At 51.3% G+C, this 13955-nt stretch overlaps 1 protein-coding gene across 1 annotated transcript in view; it reads right to left on the bottom strand.

Annotated features, from left to right (window-relative positions):
* Window positions 1-568: 568 nt before the first annotated feature.
* PARD6G (par-6 family cell polarity regulator gamma) overlaps window positions 569-13955 on the bottom strand; it is an 85442-nt gene continuing 72055 nt past the window's right edge. The window contains exon 3 of the mRNA XM_056131483.1: window positions 569-1359. Coding sequence (XP_055987458.1) covers window positions 569-1359 — 791 coding nt within the window. The remainder of the gene's footprint in view (window positions 1360-13955) is intronic.

Raw genomic sequence — 13955 nt, forward strand, 5'->3', positions numbered from 1 at the left:
CTGCTGGTCAGTTCGGGTCAGGAGCCCGTTACTGAAAAAAGTAGTCTTAAAGCTTCATTTAAAAGGAGCGTGTAAAACCCTTTCTGTGTTTCTGCACGTGAGCAGGCCTGCGGGCGCCGAGTCTCAAACGAGGGTCATTGTCCTGTCCACCAGCGGCCACCAGGGGGCAAGCGGCGCCGGCGCGGCCGCCAGGGGGCGCTACAGCGTGCCGGCCGGGCCGTGCTCCAGGCTGTGGCGCGGGTGTGCGGGCGAGGAGCTGAGCAGGTGCGGCACACGGCCCTCGGGGCCGCCAGGGGGCGCTGGAGCGCGACGGCCGGGCCGAGCAGCCACTGCACGCGGCCGCCGCCCTCAGGGCCGCCAGGGGGCGCTACAGCGTGCCAGGCGGGCCGAGCCCCAGGCTGTGGCGCGGTCCCGCAGGGAGCTGAGCAGGCGCGGCACGCGGCCGCCAGGGGGCGCTACAGCCCGGGCCGGGCCATGCTCGCTCCTCCACGCCCCCGGCGGGCCGCTAGAGCGGGGCCGCTAGAGCGTGACGGCCGGGCCGCGCTCCTCCTCGCCCCCCGGCCGGCCGCTAGAGCGTGACGGCCGGGCCGTGCTCCTCCACGCCCCCCGGCGGCGGCAGCGCCAGGCTGTGGCGCGGGTCGGCGCGCAGGGAGCTGAGCAGCCGCTGCACGCTGACGTCGCGGCCCAGGCCCAGGCCCAGGCCGTTGAGCGCCGAGCCGGGCCGCGGCTCCAGCGCGCCCTCCAGCACCACGTCGGGCTCGTCGTCGCTCTCCAGGTCGTCGGGCGGCGCGGTGGGCGGCGCGGGCAGGCTCAGGCGGCTGGCGGCGCTGTCCGAGGAGCGGCCCGAGCTGCCCGAGGCGCGCGCGCGCACCACGTTGTTGCGCTGGTTGGCCGGCTTGACGGTGACGATGAGGTTGTGGCTGTTGGCGATCATCATGTCCGTGACCTGGTCCAGCGTCTTCCCGGCCACCTCGATGCCGTTCACCTCCAGCACCTCGTCGTCCACGGCCAGCAGCCCGGTGCTCTCGGCCAGCCCGCCGGGCACCATGCGCGAGATGAAGATGCCCGGCACCTTCTCCAGCCCCTGCGGCGCCACGCGCACGCTCGTGCCGTCGCGGATGTAGAAGCCCAGCGGCCGCTGGCAGCCGTGCCGGTAGAGCCGCACGCGCCGGTGCGTCTCGGGCACGAGGTCCACGTCGATGATGGACGACACGGGCCGGAAGTCGCGCGGCAGCCCGATGTGCAGGTGCCGGCGCGGCGCGTCCTCGCGCAGGGCCAGCGCGCGCCGCCGCCGCGACAGCGAGCCGGGCGCGAAGCCGCCGCCGCCGCCCACGACGCCGCCGCCGCTCTCGGCCTCCTCTGCAACGGGAGGGAGGGGGGGGAAGAGTCAGCGCCCGCGCACCCACGCGCGCGAGTGGCCCGAGCCCCGGAATGGCAGGGCGCGGCTCCAGAGTGGCCCCTGGAAGCCCTCCCTCTAGCATCTTTTTGAAAAACGTTGGCGGGCAAAGCCAACGTAGAACGTTGGCTGGCTGAAGAAAGATGATTCAACTGAAATTTCTTTATCCGCTAAAACTGTCCTCAAAAAGTGAGGGGGCCATAGCACAGCGGGTAGGGCATTTGCCTTGCACGCGGCCGACCCGGGTCCGATTCCCAGCATCCCATCCTATGGTCCCCCGAGCACCACCAGGAGCAACTCCTGAGTGCATGAGCCAGGAGTAACCCCTGTGCATAACTGGGTGTGACCCCCCCAAAAAAGTGAGGGAGAAATCAAGACATTCCTAGATAAACAAAAGCTGTTTCTCACCATTAGACCTGTCCTGCAGAGTACTAACAGGAGCCTCAACTGAAAAGGCCTCAAAGAGAGACCATGGGTGAGGGGAAGCTAGTCCTGCCCTAGTCTGCAACTAGCTTTCTTGCTTTCCACATGATACAAATGGGAAAACCCATTATCAGTATTATAAACTTAGCCAGTAACGTCAAATCTGTTCTCTACATTGAGATCAAGTGCAAGCCGCCAGTAGGTGGCTCAGTTGCTAAAGCACGTGCATTTATGTATGAGTTTGGTCCCTTGAAACATTTCTCTGACCCAAGCATTGCCAGGTGTGGCCCCCCACAACAATAAAATCTTGAAAGAGATGAGGCAGTGGAAAGAATTATTGGTTCATAGTTTTGGGCAAAGATGTGATTCTGTATTATTGACAGATAAGGTAGAAAAGGTTTTTTGGTTACTGAATTAAATTGTGTAGGTCCCAAGGCAACAATAAAAAATAGCTTATATAGGGGCTGGAGCTATAGTACAGTGGGTAGGGCGTTTGCTTTGCACGAGGCCAACTCAGGTTCGATTCCCAGCATCCCATATGGTCCCCTGAGCACTGCCAGGAGTAATTCCTGAGTGCAGAGCCACGAGTAACCCCTGTGCATCACCGCGTGTGACCCCCCCCCCCCAAAAAAAAGCTTTTACACAAAAGAGAAGAGGAATTTAAACATTGGTTTTACTACAAATGATCAACTGAACAAAACAGGAATGAAGATAATGAGGGAATAAAAAGTTCAAAGAGGGGCTGGAGAGATAGCACAGCAGGTAGGGTGTTTGCCTTGCACGCGGCTGACCCGGGTTCGATTCCCAGCATCCCATATGGTCCCCTGAGCACCGCCAGGAGTAACTCCTGAGTGCAGAGCCAGGAGTAATCCCTGTGCATCGCCAGGTGAGACCCAAAAAGAAAAAAAAAAGTTAAAAGAAATAGAGTGAAATGAGCAGCAAAAGTCACTGCTTGGGAACGTAAATGTGTAGGTCAAACTCCAGTAAAAAGACTGAATGAAGGGGCTAGCACAATAGTGCAGTAGGTAGGGTTGGTCTTGAACATGGCCGACCTGGGTTCCATACCTGGCGTCCTATTTGGTCACCTGAGTACCTCTTGGTAGGCCCCCCACCACCAAAAGGAAAAAGCTCCTTATGAAAACAAAGGTCCTACCCCACCTTTTTTTCCTTTTTGGTCACAACAGCAATGCACAGGAATTACTCCTGACTAATTGCTCCTGGTGGTGCTCAGGGGGACCATATAGGATGTCGAGGATTGAACCCGGGTGAGCTGATGCAAGGCAAACACCCTCCCTGCTCTACTATCACTCTGGCCTCCGCCCCACTATACCCTTTATAAAGAAACTCAAGGAGGGAAGGGCCAGATCAGGAAGAAGCAGAGAGGAAGGGACCAAATAACGGAAAAATAAAGGGGGTGGGGGGCCTGGATAATTCAAGCCCCACCTCGATTAGTTTCTCCTATGCAATTTGATTGGCTGGTCCCATAAACCAATGAGATAGAAATAACTAATGGGAAGTGATGCCAGGCAACTCAAAGGGAGGAATAACAGTGGTAGCAGTTGGGAATTCAGTTAGTCTATAAGCAGTCTTATTGGGCATTAGTGGCAAGACTGGTGAGCAACCAATCAGCAGAAACACAAAGTGTTTCTGGGGAGAAAAGTGGAGAGAATGTACATAAGCCCAGGTCAGCAGACAAGGGAGCTGGAGGCTGCGAGGCTGACCATTTGTTCCCACCAACGAAAGCTGTTAAATTAAAAAGCTGTAACAGTGAGGCACTCCCGTGGTCAGGCATGTAAAGTCTTACATGAACTTGGATCCTGATCCCAACCTGCTTTAACAAAGGTCAGTGGGTTTAAAGTAAAAAAAATGGAAAAGGACATTCCATATCATGCAGACTGCTACCCAGGTCAATGGGGTGGCCACATAATATCAGACAAAACAGACACCTAATGAAAAAAGCAGTGAGAGAGAAAGAATGACCATATATATTAATAAAAATTCCAATATAATAATTAGGAACATTTATGTACCAACAAACATGAAATCAAAATTGACCCATCTACAATTAAAGTTGTAAACTTTAATACCGACTCCCAATAAAGAATAATCACCAGGGGCCAGAGAGGTGGTAAAATAGATAACCTCTCAGTATCTGTATTGCAGACCATAATGCCCCAAAGCAGAGAGAGAGAATGGGGAATATTGTCTGCCATGGAAACAGTGGGAGCGTGGGAAAGGGGGGGATACTGGGGATATGCACTGGTGGAAGGATGGGTGTTTGATTGTAACCCAAACATGAAAGCTTGTAACTATCTTATGGTGATTCAATAAAGTTAAAAAAAAAAAGTAAGGCACAATGGCCTTGCATGTGGCTGCGTTTGATCCCTGGCACTACACATGGTCCTACAAGCACAGTGGGTATACAGCTACCAACCCCCCCACCCCCGTAAAGGAACAGAACTGATAAACAGATGATAGGAATTGGGTTGAACACACTAAACAACTAGATGTAACAAACGACAAGCCTCTTAAGTGATGAGACACAAAATGGATGCAAGAGATCAACACAAAGGGCAGGGAGAGCACAGTGGGTTCAGCCCTGATATGGGTGCCAGTCCCGAGCTTGACCCCTAGCATCTCACAGCCCGCTGAACTGCCTGGCTGAACAGTTCTGTCTTACCAGAACCAAGTTCTGAACTGTCAGGCCCTGAAGCCAAGCCGGTTATTGCTCAGTGTGGTCCTTAGGCCTCCTGAGCAAGGTTTGGGTCCCCAAGCCCGCCCCTTGCCCAAATATTAGCATAAAACTCAAATTATGAAACCAAAGTTTAAAACAGGCAATGGATCTAAGAAATCATAGAGAAACTGGAAAACACTTGGAGATTAAAAAAGGAAAACCACCTATCAAAGCTGTAGAACACAGGGAAAGCAATGCCCAGGAGACAGCAAAAATGGCCCCCCCCAAGACCCCCCCAAAAACAAAACAAAGCAAAAAACAACCAGCTTACCACCAACAACCTACATTTCAAAAATCAAAAAAGTACAGGGGGCCAGGGATGTAGCTCAGCACCTAACTTGCGATTGTGAGGCCTGGATCAAAAATCATACCCCTCACCCCACTAAACCTAGGAAGAAATTCAAGCCCAGGGAGAGAGGAAAAGTGTAAGAGTCAAGACTCTATGACATGGGTCCGGTCCTGTCCTGCCCTGCCCTGCGCTGCCCTGTCCTGTGCAGACTGCTCACACCTGGTCCCTTGCCTGCCTGACTCCAGCCATGCACGTGGTCTCCTAGCCCCCTCTGCTGGCGATGCCTCTTCACTCCTGCCATGTACACTGGGTGCTCCTTTCCTAGGAATCCACCCCTAACGCCCAGGGTGCTTCTTGTACCAGGCACATCCTCTTCGAAGGCTGCTGCTCTCACTCTGCTGTGCCACAGTGAGAGAGAAAGGTGAAGGGTGCACGTTCATTCATTGATGTCGGTGGCACAGCTCGGCCAGTGTCTGTACTGTGGTTTTCACGGGGTTCACTAACCTCCAGGAAGCTGACCAAACACACGAGAATTTCATTCCCACTTGCTGCTGAGTGATGAAGCATGTGAACCAATTCTCTCCTGCTCTTTGCTTTATTTTATATTTACCAGGGGTGCCCCTCCAATAAATAAATTGGAGAAATAAATTAAGAAAATACTTGCCTTTAATAAATTCCAGCATCTTTATTTTCTGCTCTGGGGCTACTGGCAATGCACAGGAGATACACTCGACTCTGTGCTGGGGTGGGACCTCCAAGGTGAATGTTCTTGGGGGTTTATGCGGTGATCAGGGATCAAGCCTGGGCCTCTAGCATGCAAAGCATGAGTTCAGCCCTTTGAGTTTTTTTTTTGGACTCCAGTATTTTAACAGAAGGAATAAAAAAGAAGGGGTGGGAGGAAATCTGTATTTCTGGGATGACACAGGTAGACCTTGCCCCGAAAACTTGGAGACAGAACTCTAAAAGATGCCTAAACTTTTAGAACACTTGATAAAAGCACATTTGGTGCAGCTGATAGTTGAGCTGTGTTCTCTAGCCACAATGGAAATCTACACCCTCCAGTCGCTTCTCCTGGAAGGGAACATAAAATGAGCCCCATAACTATGCCGCTGGACTCCAGGCCAGGCTGTTTTCATTTGGGGCACCCCAGGAGTGAGAGCCCTCCCTGCCCCAAGGGACAGAGCCCTGGCAGCCGACCTCCACTACTCAACCGCTGCCATGCTCCAGGCCACTTTCCACACGCTTGGGCCGAGCCTCACGCATTAGTGAACATATTCCTGGACCATCCATCATGACATTCCCTACCCATTTTCCATAATTACCACACCATAGCTGATGGGGTTTAGACAGTAGCCAACAAATCATAGAGGGAAATATATATATGTGTATATATATACACATTTATATATATATACACACACACATATGTATTTTTGTATTTTGAGGTGCCTGGCAAGCTACCTAGAGTATCCCGCCCGCACGGCAGAGCCTGGCAAGCTACCTGTGGTGTATTCAATATGCCAAAAATGGTAACAACTGCCGGACCAGCCAACAGTCAAACGGGTCAAGAGGGAAGGTGAGGATCAAAGAAACGGTCTCATTCCCCTGACCCTGAAAGGGCCTCCAATACAGCAGTGTTAGAAAAGACGAGTAAGGAGAGGCTGCTGAAATTTCAGGGCTGGGATGAATGGAGACGTTACTGGTGCCTACTCAAGTAAATCCATGAACAACAGGATGACAATGATACAGTGATAGTGATACAATGATTTTATATTTGCTTCATTTCCCTCCAGGAGGCTGGAGAGGCCCTTCCCCTCACCTTGCTGAGAGGGCACAGGGTCTGGGGGCTTCTGGCCCACTCAGCATCCAGGTTTGGCAGGAATGACAGAGTTGGACCATATCCACGCAGGGAGTCATCAGTTCTTTAGGGCTTAGCTATGGCTGGAGTACTCAGCCACAGAAGAAAGGAGACTTTCCAATCTTTAGAAAAATTCTCACCTTCCAGCAATTCATGCACAAAAATATCCACTATTTTTCACATCTGAAAAAAAAAGTTCAGCCCTCATCTACACTACACACTAATTTTCCTGTATAAAACAGTTAAGTCCATTCAGAAAATGTTTAATCATCTGAGCCTGACAATCATCCTGGCTTCTTTTGGTGTGTATTTTTAAGCCACACCTGGCAGTGCTCAGAGCTTACTCCTTGCTTTCAGCTCAGGGATCATTCCTGGTGGGGCTTGGGGAACCACCTATGGGGGGGTTCCAGGGCTTGAACTAGCGTTGGCCATGTGCAAGGCAAGTAACCTACCTGCTGCACTGTCTCTCCAGCCCCCTTCCTGAGCTCTTACACACAGTGTTGGCTCCAGCACTTTTCCTTAACAACATAATAGTTACACACTGTTGGTTTTCTACAGTGAGACTGTTAATCTGTTTCAAATAAAATATTCTAGTGTATCACTGTCATCCTGTTGTTCATGGATTTCCTCGAGCAGGCACCAGTTACTTCTCCTTCCTCCTAGTCCTGAGATTTTAGAAAGTGCTGTGTTCGAGGATCGTTCAGGGTCAGGAGAATGAGACCCATCATTGTTAGTGATTTTTGCCATATTGAGTACATCACGGGGAGTTTGCCAGCGAAATACCCGACCCTGAAGGTTGGCACTGATAATCAAACCTGGAGCCCATGCACACTTCCACCCTCCCTCAGAATTCCCAGATTTTAACAGGTTTCTTGTAACTGATTCATTGTGCCTTCCTGTTTCAGGTCACAGATTGGGAATCTCCAACATGATAATTCAATGACATTATTTAAAATAAAGCAATGTTTCTAACTTTCTGTTGAATATCCACAGCAGAGAGAGTCTGTCTAGGGGGAGAAACGAGCCCATTTCTGCTGGTTCTGACTTCTCATGGTGACAGACAGTATGTGACTCCATGGAAAAAAGAGCCAGGAGCCTGATGGGTGACAGTGGGTCCACCTGCAAGGGCTTGGGGAGGACAGGAGCAGGCCGGGCTGTGCATGTGCCTCTGAGATGTTCCGACTGAAAGCTGCCATGACCCCTCTCTGGCCTTCACTGTGCTGGCTAAGCCCCTGACCCAACACTGCCCCTGTGACCTTGATGCATGCCAGCTGCCCGGGCTCACTGAACTGTGCCTCTAAAGGAGTTTTCACCAGTCTGAGCAGGATCCAAATTGACACTACTGGTGTAGATCACTTGTCAAAGACTTGCTCAGTACCAACGGCAAATGGCAACCCCAGGACCTCCTGGTGCTGAGGCGGCATAAACCTCCTATACACTGCAGGCCAATCTTGGATCCCAACCACAGGATTTTCTCAAAGAAACAGCCCACAGGGGGAGAGCAGTGGCTTCCATGAAACAATCCCAAGTGTAGGAACTGGCTCGTGTGATGCTGCACATCCAACCACCAGCTCTTGGGGAGCTGAGTCTGAGACTACCAACCAGGTATAAGACATCTCAGAAGACAACATCCAGTCCACCCCACCCCTATCCCTCATCTCTTGGCTATTCTAGCCTCTCAGACACCTGTGGCCACTGCTTGAGGGTCACCTGCTCTGAGACTCAGTGCTCTGGCTAAGAAGCTAATTTTCTCCCAGATCTCAGGGCAAGAGACTGTGCCCTCAGCATTTCACGTGGACATGAGGCCAGGTGCAGCCTGAACCTTGGTGGCCTGTGGCAGTGTGCAGGGACTGTCCTCATGTGGGCAGAGAGCGGACAAATGCAGCTCACACAGAGTGATGTTTTTCCAGGATGGAGGTGGAGATGTGAGGTTGGGGCAGTGGGGGGCTTCCTGAAGAGCTGGTTCCCTCCCTCAATCCCAGCACCAGGCCCAAGCACAGCAAGCTCCCTGCCCACCAGGGAAGGAACCACCCAAATCGAAGTCCACAGTGAGAAGCTGTCCCCACCCTGTCGTGGCGGTGGACATGGTCTGAACAAGGCAGCAGTGCTGGGCACAGGCTGGCTAAGGAGCCACGTCTCCTGTTGTTCATACACAGCTCACGGCATGTGGACTTGATTAAAAACTGTCAGAAACAGGATTCTAAAGAATGTCCCATTCCTAAGATTCCAACTTGGTCCCAAAATAAAAAAAAACCTTACCGAGAGCAAAACTGTCATAGTTCTTTAGCAAGCAACAAGTTAAGGCTTAAAATTTCCACAAAGTCAACAATCCAGAGAGTTTTCATCTTTTTAAGGCAAATGTCTTCCCACCCACTCCCCAGCTCCTGTTACACATTTAAATGCAAGTTAATTTTCTTGTCTGCTCCTAGATCCCATGACCCCTTTCCACTGAGGACAGGAAGACAGGTATTGGGACAGCAAGACCAGGCACCCCAAACAGACAGCTCCCAGCACCAATAGCTCCTAGCCCTTCCTCCTGCTGGTGAGTTCACTCAGGCACAACACAGGAAGGGCCCCTTAAGGACCCCAGAATCACACTCACAGAAACCCAGAGTCGCTGCCATGTCCCTGCCTGGGAAGGTGGGGGGGGGGCACAGAGGGCTCCGGGGACAATAAGCTCACGCACATGGGGGCTTGGGGGACCCAGGGCATGTGCAAAGACAGCAGGTGCTGGCACAGGGTCTTCTCTGCATAGAAAGGTCGCACTCACTCGAGTTTCACTGGGGACAGCAACCACTGCCCTCCAGGCTGACATGTGGTCACCATAAACATGAGCTTGCTCTGCTCCCACCTGGCGCAGTGAGTTCTCCAGCCAGGGCTACTGGATCAGGGTTAGGGTAAAACTTAAAGTAAATCACTGTTCAGCAATTCACTAGAGGTTTGCTAGTAAAGTTTAATTAGAAATTTATCTAAAATTATGAAAATTATGAATCGGTACTGGAGAGAGAGTATAGAGAGCCGAATGCTTTGCAGACAGCAGACCTAGATTTGATCCCTGGCACTACATATGGTCCCCTAAGTCCCTCTAGGAGTGATTGTCAACAATCACTCAAGCTCCTCCAGGAGTAAGCATTAAGCACAGCTAGGTGTGACCCAAACATACATACACACTTAATCACTTAACTTCCCGTTAGTCGTCGATTTGCTTGAGCAGGCGCCAGTAACGTCTCCAGTTGTCCCTGTCGCGTGCTAGTGTAGCCCAATTCGATATGCCAAAACCAGTAACTACAACTGGTCTCATTCAGTACTCATACATACACTCATACACACACACATTCTGGAAAAAAAAAAGAATAAAAGCAAATAGATTTTAAAAGAGAAGCGATCGTGGGCAGGGTGTTTGCCTTACATGCACCCGAACTGGATTCGATCCCTGGCATCCCATATGGTGCCCCCCAGCACTGCCAGGAGTTATTCCTGAGTGCAGAGACAGGAGTGACCCCTGAGCATCGCTGGGTATGACCCAAAAAGCCCCACCCCAAAAAAGAATCTGAATACATGAAAAACGAACATTCCTCAAAAAAACCCTCACGCCTCCTAATTATCAACAGGAAAATAGAAAATAAAAACTCCTTAAAAATATAAAAGATGAGCCAGTCCTAGGCACTACATGATCTTCGAGCACTTCTGGGAGTGACCCAGAGCACAGAATACAGGGTTCAGCTTTTCATTCAATAGGCATGCAGGAGTGGGTGGCTTTCAACCCACCATCTTGGCTGCGTTGTGTGTGTGTGTGTGTGTGTGTGTGTGTGTGTGCGCGCGCGCGCGCGTGCCCTTAGTGCAAGTATGTTATTCTGTGAATATTGACAACTGGATTCTAAACTTCAAACGGAGAGGTGAAGGATATAGAACAGACAACCCAACACTGAAGCGCAGCAGTCAGATTGATATCACCCAGCCTCAAGACTCTTGAGGAGAAAGAGAGATCGTACAGTGGGCACTTGCTTGCTTTGTGTGTGGCTGACCCAGGTTTAATCCCTCGCTCTGCATCTGATCCCCTGAGCACTGCCAAACATGATCCCTGAGCACAAAGCCAAGAGCAAATTCTATCACTGGGTGTGGTCCCAAATCTAAACCAAAAAAGACTCACTAGATCAACAGTAATCAGGTTGCATGGAGCTGGTCAGAGAGGATATGGTCAGAGCAGGGAACCCAGACACAGACCCACCAAGCAGCTGCTTTTTGACAAAAGAGCAAAAGCAATAAAATGGAGCAATTTAAAGTTGGGGCCTGAGTGATAGTACTGTAGGTAGGGCACTTGCATGCTGTGGACTTGAGTTTGATTCCCAGTACCCCATGTGGTCCTCTCAGCACCACCTGGAGTGATCCTTGAGTGCAGAGCCAGGAGTAAGCCCTGAGCAGTGCTGGTTGTAGCACCCCCCAAACCCTACCCCACCAAAAAAAAAAAAAAAAAAAAAAGAGAAACCTTCTTTGACATGTAGAGCAATTCCAGGGGTCAAAAATAAAAAGATTATCCATCCAGATTTCACATCCTGACAATACAAACAGCCCACAGGCCAGGGTATGATCACTCACCACCTGCCCATTCGGGCCAACCTTCCTGGCCCAACTCTGAGCAGTACGGCAGCCCGTTCCTCCCTGCACGCGGCCTAGCCTGTGTGTGAGAAGCTGCTGCCAGGCAGGAGCAGCATTCTGGACTGGCACATTCCTGACATGGACCTGGGGTTACAGAGAGCCTCTTCTGGAAATTAGTGTCTGTGGTAGAGACAGTGGCTGCTCCTCCGTCAGAGAGGCTGTGCCCTCATGAATTCAGTCTTGGACATTTCAGTGCAAACATACAAACGACACATCACACGATACGTCACCAATGCCAGTACCCGTGGCAGTTACAGGAAGAGCTGAGTGCTCATGATACACAAAGCATTGTCAGAAGGGAGATGATAGAAGCGGTGCAGAGGGACAGATTTATCAGCAAGGACCCAGGCTCAGCCAAGTGCAGAGGGTAGGTGGCAGGCAATGCCATGCCCCACAATGCCACTCATCTGGGCATCAGGGAGCACACAAGCTCTGCTGTGTGGGGGGGGAGTGGCAGGTGGGTTTTGATCCTCACCTAGAATATGGGTGGGTCAGCAGGCAACGGCCTCCTCCTGTCTAATACACCTGAACCACCCACCATGCTGTGCCCAGCACTTCTGCATGCACTGGCTTTTAAAAAGTCTTTTCCCTCCAGAGACAGAACAGTGAGTGGCTGCAGAGTAACATGGAAGGAGCAGAAGTTCCCATCAACACCTTGGTTCAGGTTTACAGCCGCTGTGTGAGGTACAAAGGGCTGCTGGACTGAAGAGACACAGGACTAAGGGGGTCAAGCTTGTCACTCAACAAGCACACCCGGCTGCATTAAACCCTCTTCTAGTCCCAGCCTGTCCCAGGGAGGCTCAGCCTAGAGAGTTCCCCTTCTCACAATGAAACAGACATGCAGACACATATGAAAAACATTTCGGAGGAACACAACACTACGTCTAAAAAACAAGTCAGAGCAAGACACAGGAAATGTCAATGTTTACGATACATGGTACATTTGGTCTTCAACTTCAGTGTCTGTCACTGAAAACCAAACGTAGCACGTATTATAAAAGAGCCCCAAACTCCTGGCAGCTTCATCTTTCCCCAAACATTGTCTCGAAACCTTAAGACCTGCCTCTTGAGAATCACAGCTCCCAATTCCTCAGGTTCAGGGTGGGTGCTGCTGAGCTGCCGAGGCCATGGTGGTACTAAACAGGGCAGTCCTTGGAGTGTCATGCTTGAGCTGGGGGACCCCTAGTCCTTCAAAGGCCCAAACAGGGCTGTGTTTAGGTCTGCTGGGCCTGGCATCAGGGGTGGGTATCTGGAGGAGAAGCCTGTTAGGCCACATGCAGCTCACGAAATGCCTTGGTGTGCCCCAGGATCTGCTTCTGTCAGGCATGTTCCAGACCCCGAGGCAGTCTAATCAGCATCTTTACAAGCGACTCCAAGTGAGCAGAGGTGCAAGGGTAACACTAAGGTATCCGGATTGGCCACATCCAAGCGCCTAACCTGCTGTACTCTTTCCAGCCTAGCTCGTTTCTTCTGTTTCCTGTGCTTCTGTGTTGTCATGTTTAAGAAGTTCACCATCCAACCTAAGGCTACGTCCCTGTGAACATCTACATAAAGGAGTAAATAAGAGCAGCAGCTGTTCCTTATTTAAAAAACAAAATCGGTCTGGAGAGAGCTCAAAGGATCGGAGTGCGGCTTTGCACGCTGAGGCCCAGGTTCAGTCCCTGGCACCACCTGGTCCCCCAACACTGAGCCAGGAGTGAGTCCTCCAACACTGGTGTGTACAGTCCAAAGATCTCAAATGCCACTGGTAACACCTGCACACATGCACTCACACACAATACACATAACACTTATGTGACACACCTCTGCTTGGTCTGGTTTTATGTGCTGACCTCCGTCTTCCCTGGAGGAGTGGTCCCACTGTAATAACCAGGCATTAACAGAAGCTGTGGAAGGGGCCAGGAGAGAATAAAAATAGGTTGGATTTCTGGCCCTCATGGTACCCTGAGCACCACAGAGAGTGGTCCTGGAGTGGGGGTGGCCTGGGTATTTCTGGCACCACATCTTCAGGCCCTTGCACTGAACTCCTGGCCTGGCTGACTGAGAACTTTTGACCCCTACTAAGCCAAAATTCAAAAAAATAAGTAAATAAATAAAGGATAAATGTCCACACTGGCAGCCACGACTTCTGTAAGCCTCGTCCTCCCCAGGGGCTTCCAGGGATAGTGGGGAACATGCTCTTGCCCCAGTGAGGCCTTCATGGGCACCCACTCCTGCCAAACTGGTTTTCAGCCCAAATCTCCCAACCCATGTTGGCCCCAGTGAGTTTCCTGCTGGTGGCGCTGGTGCTGAGCTGCTTTGTTGAAGGCTCTTGTGAGCATCAGCTTCCACTAGCCCGAAGCCATTCTTTTTCCCACAGGAGGTGCCCCGGAAGGAGAGAGTTACATGATGAAGCTGGGAAACCGAGGAATCCACTTTTCATCTGGGAATCGTCACAGAGAAGAAAAGAGGCAAGTGGCTCTGAGTTGAGTTTCCCTGGATGTCCTGGCACCAATGGATACAGCTAAAGTGAACCTAAACTTAGAACAATGAGGGACTTTTCAGAACAAATTGTCCTGCTGTTAGTGTTCATTTCCATTCGCTTCACAATTAAACACAA

This window comes from Sorex fumeus, unplaced genomic scaffold, assembly GCF_029834395.1.
Source record: "Sorex fumeus unplaced genomic scaffold, SorFum_2.1 ptg000092l, whole genome shotgun sequence".
Classification (NCBI taxonomy): Eukaryota; Metazoa; Chordata; class Mammalia; order Eulipotyphla; family Soricidae; genus Sorex; species Sorex fumeus.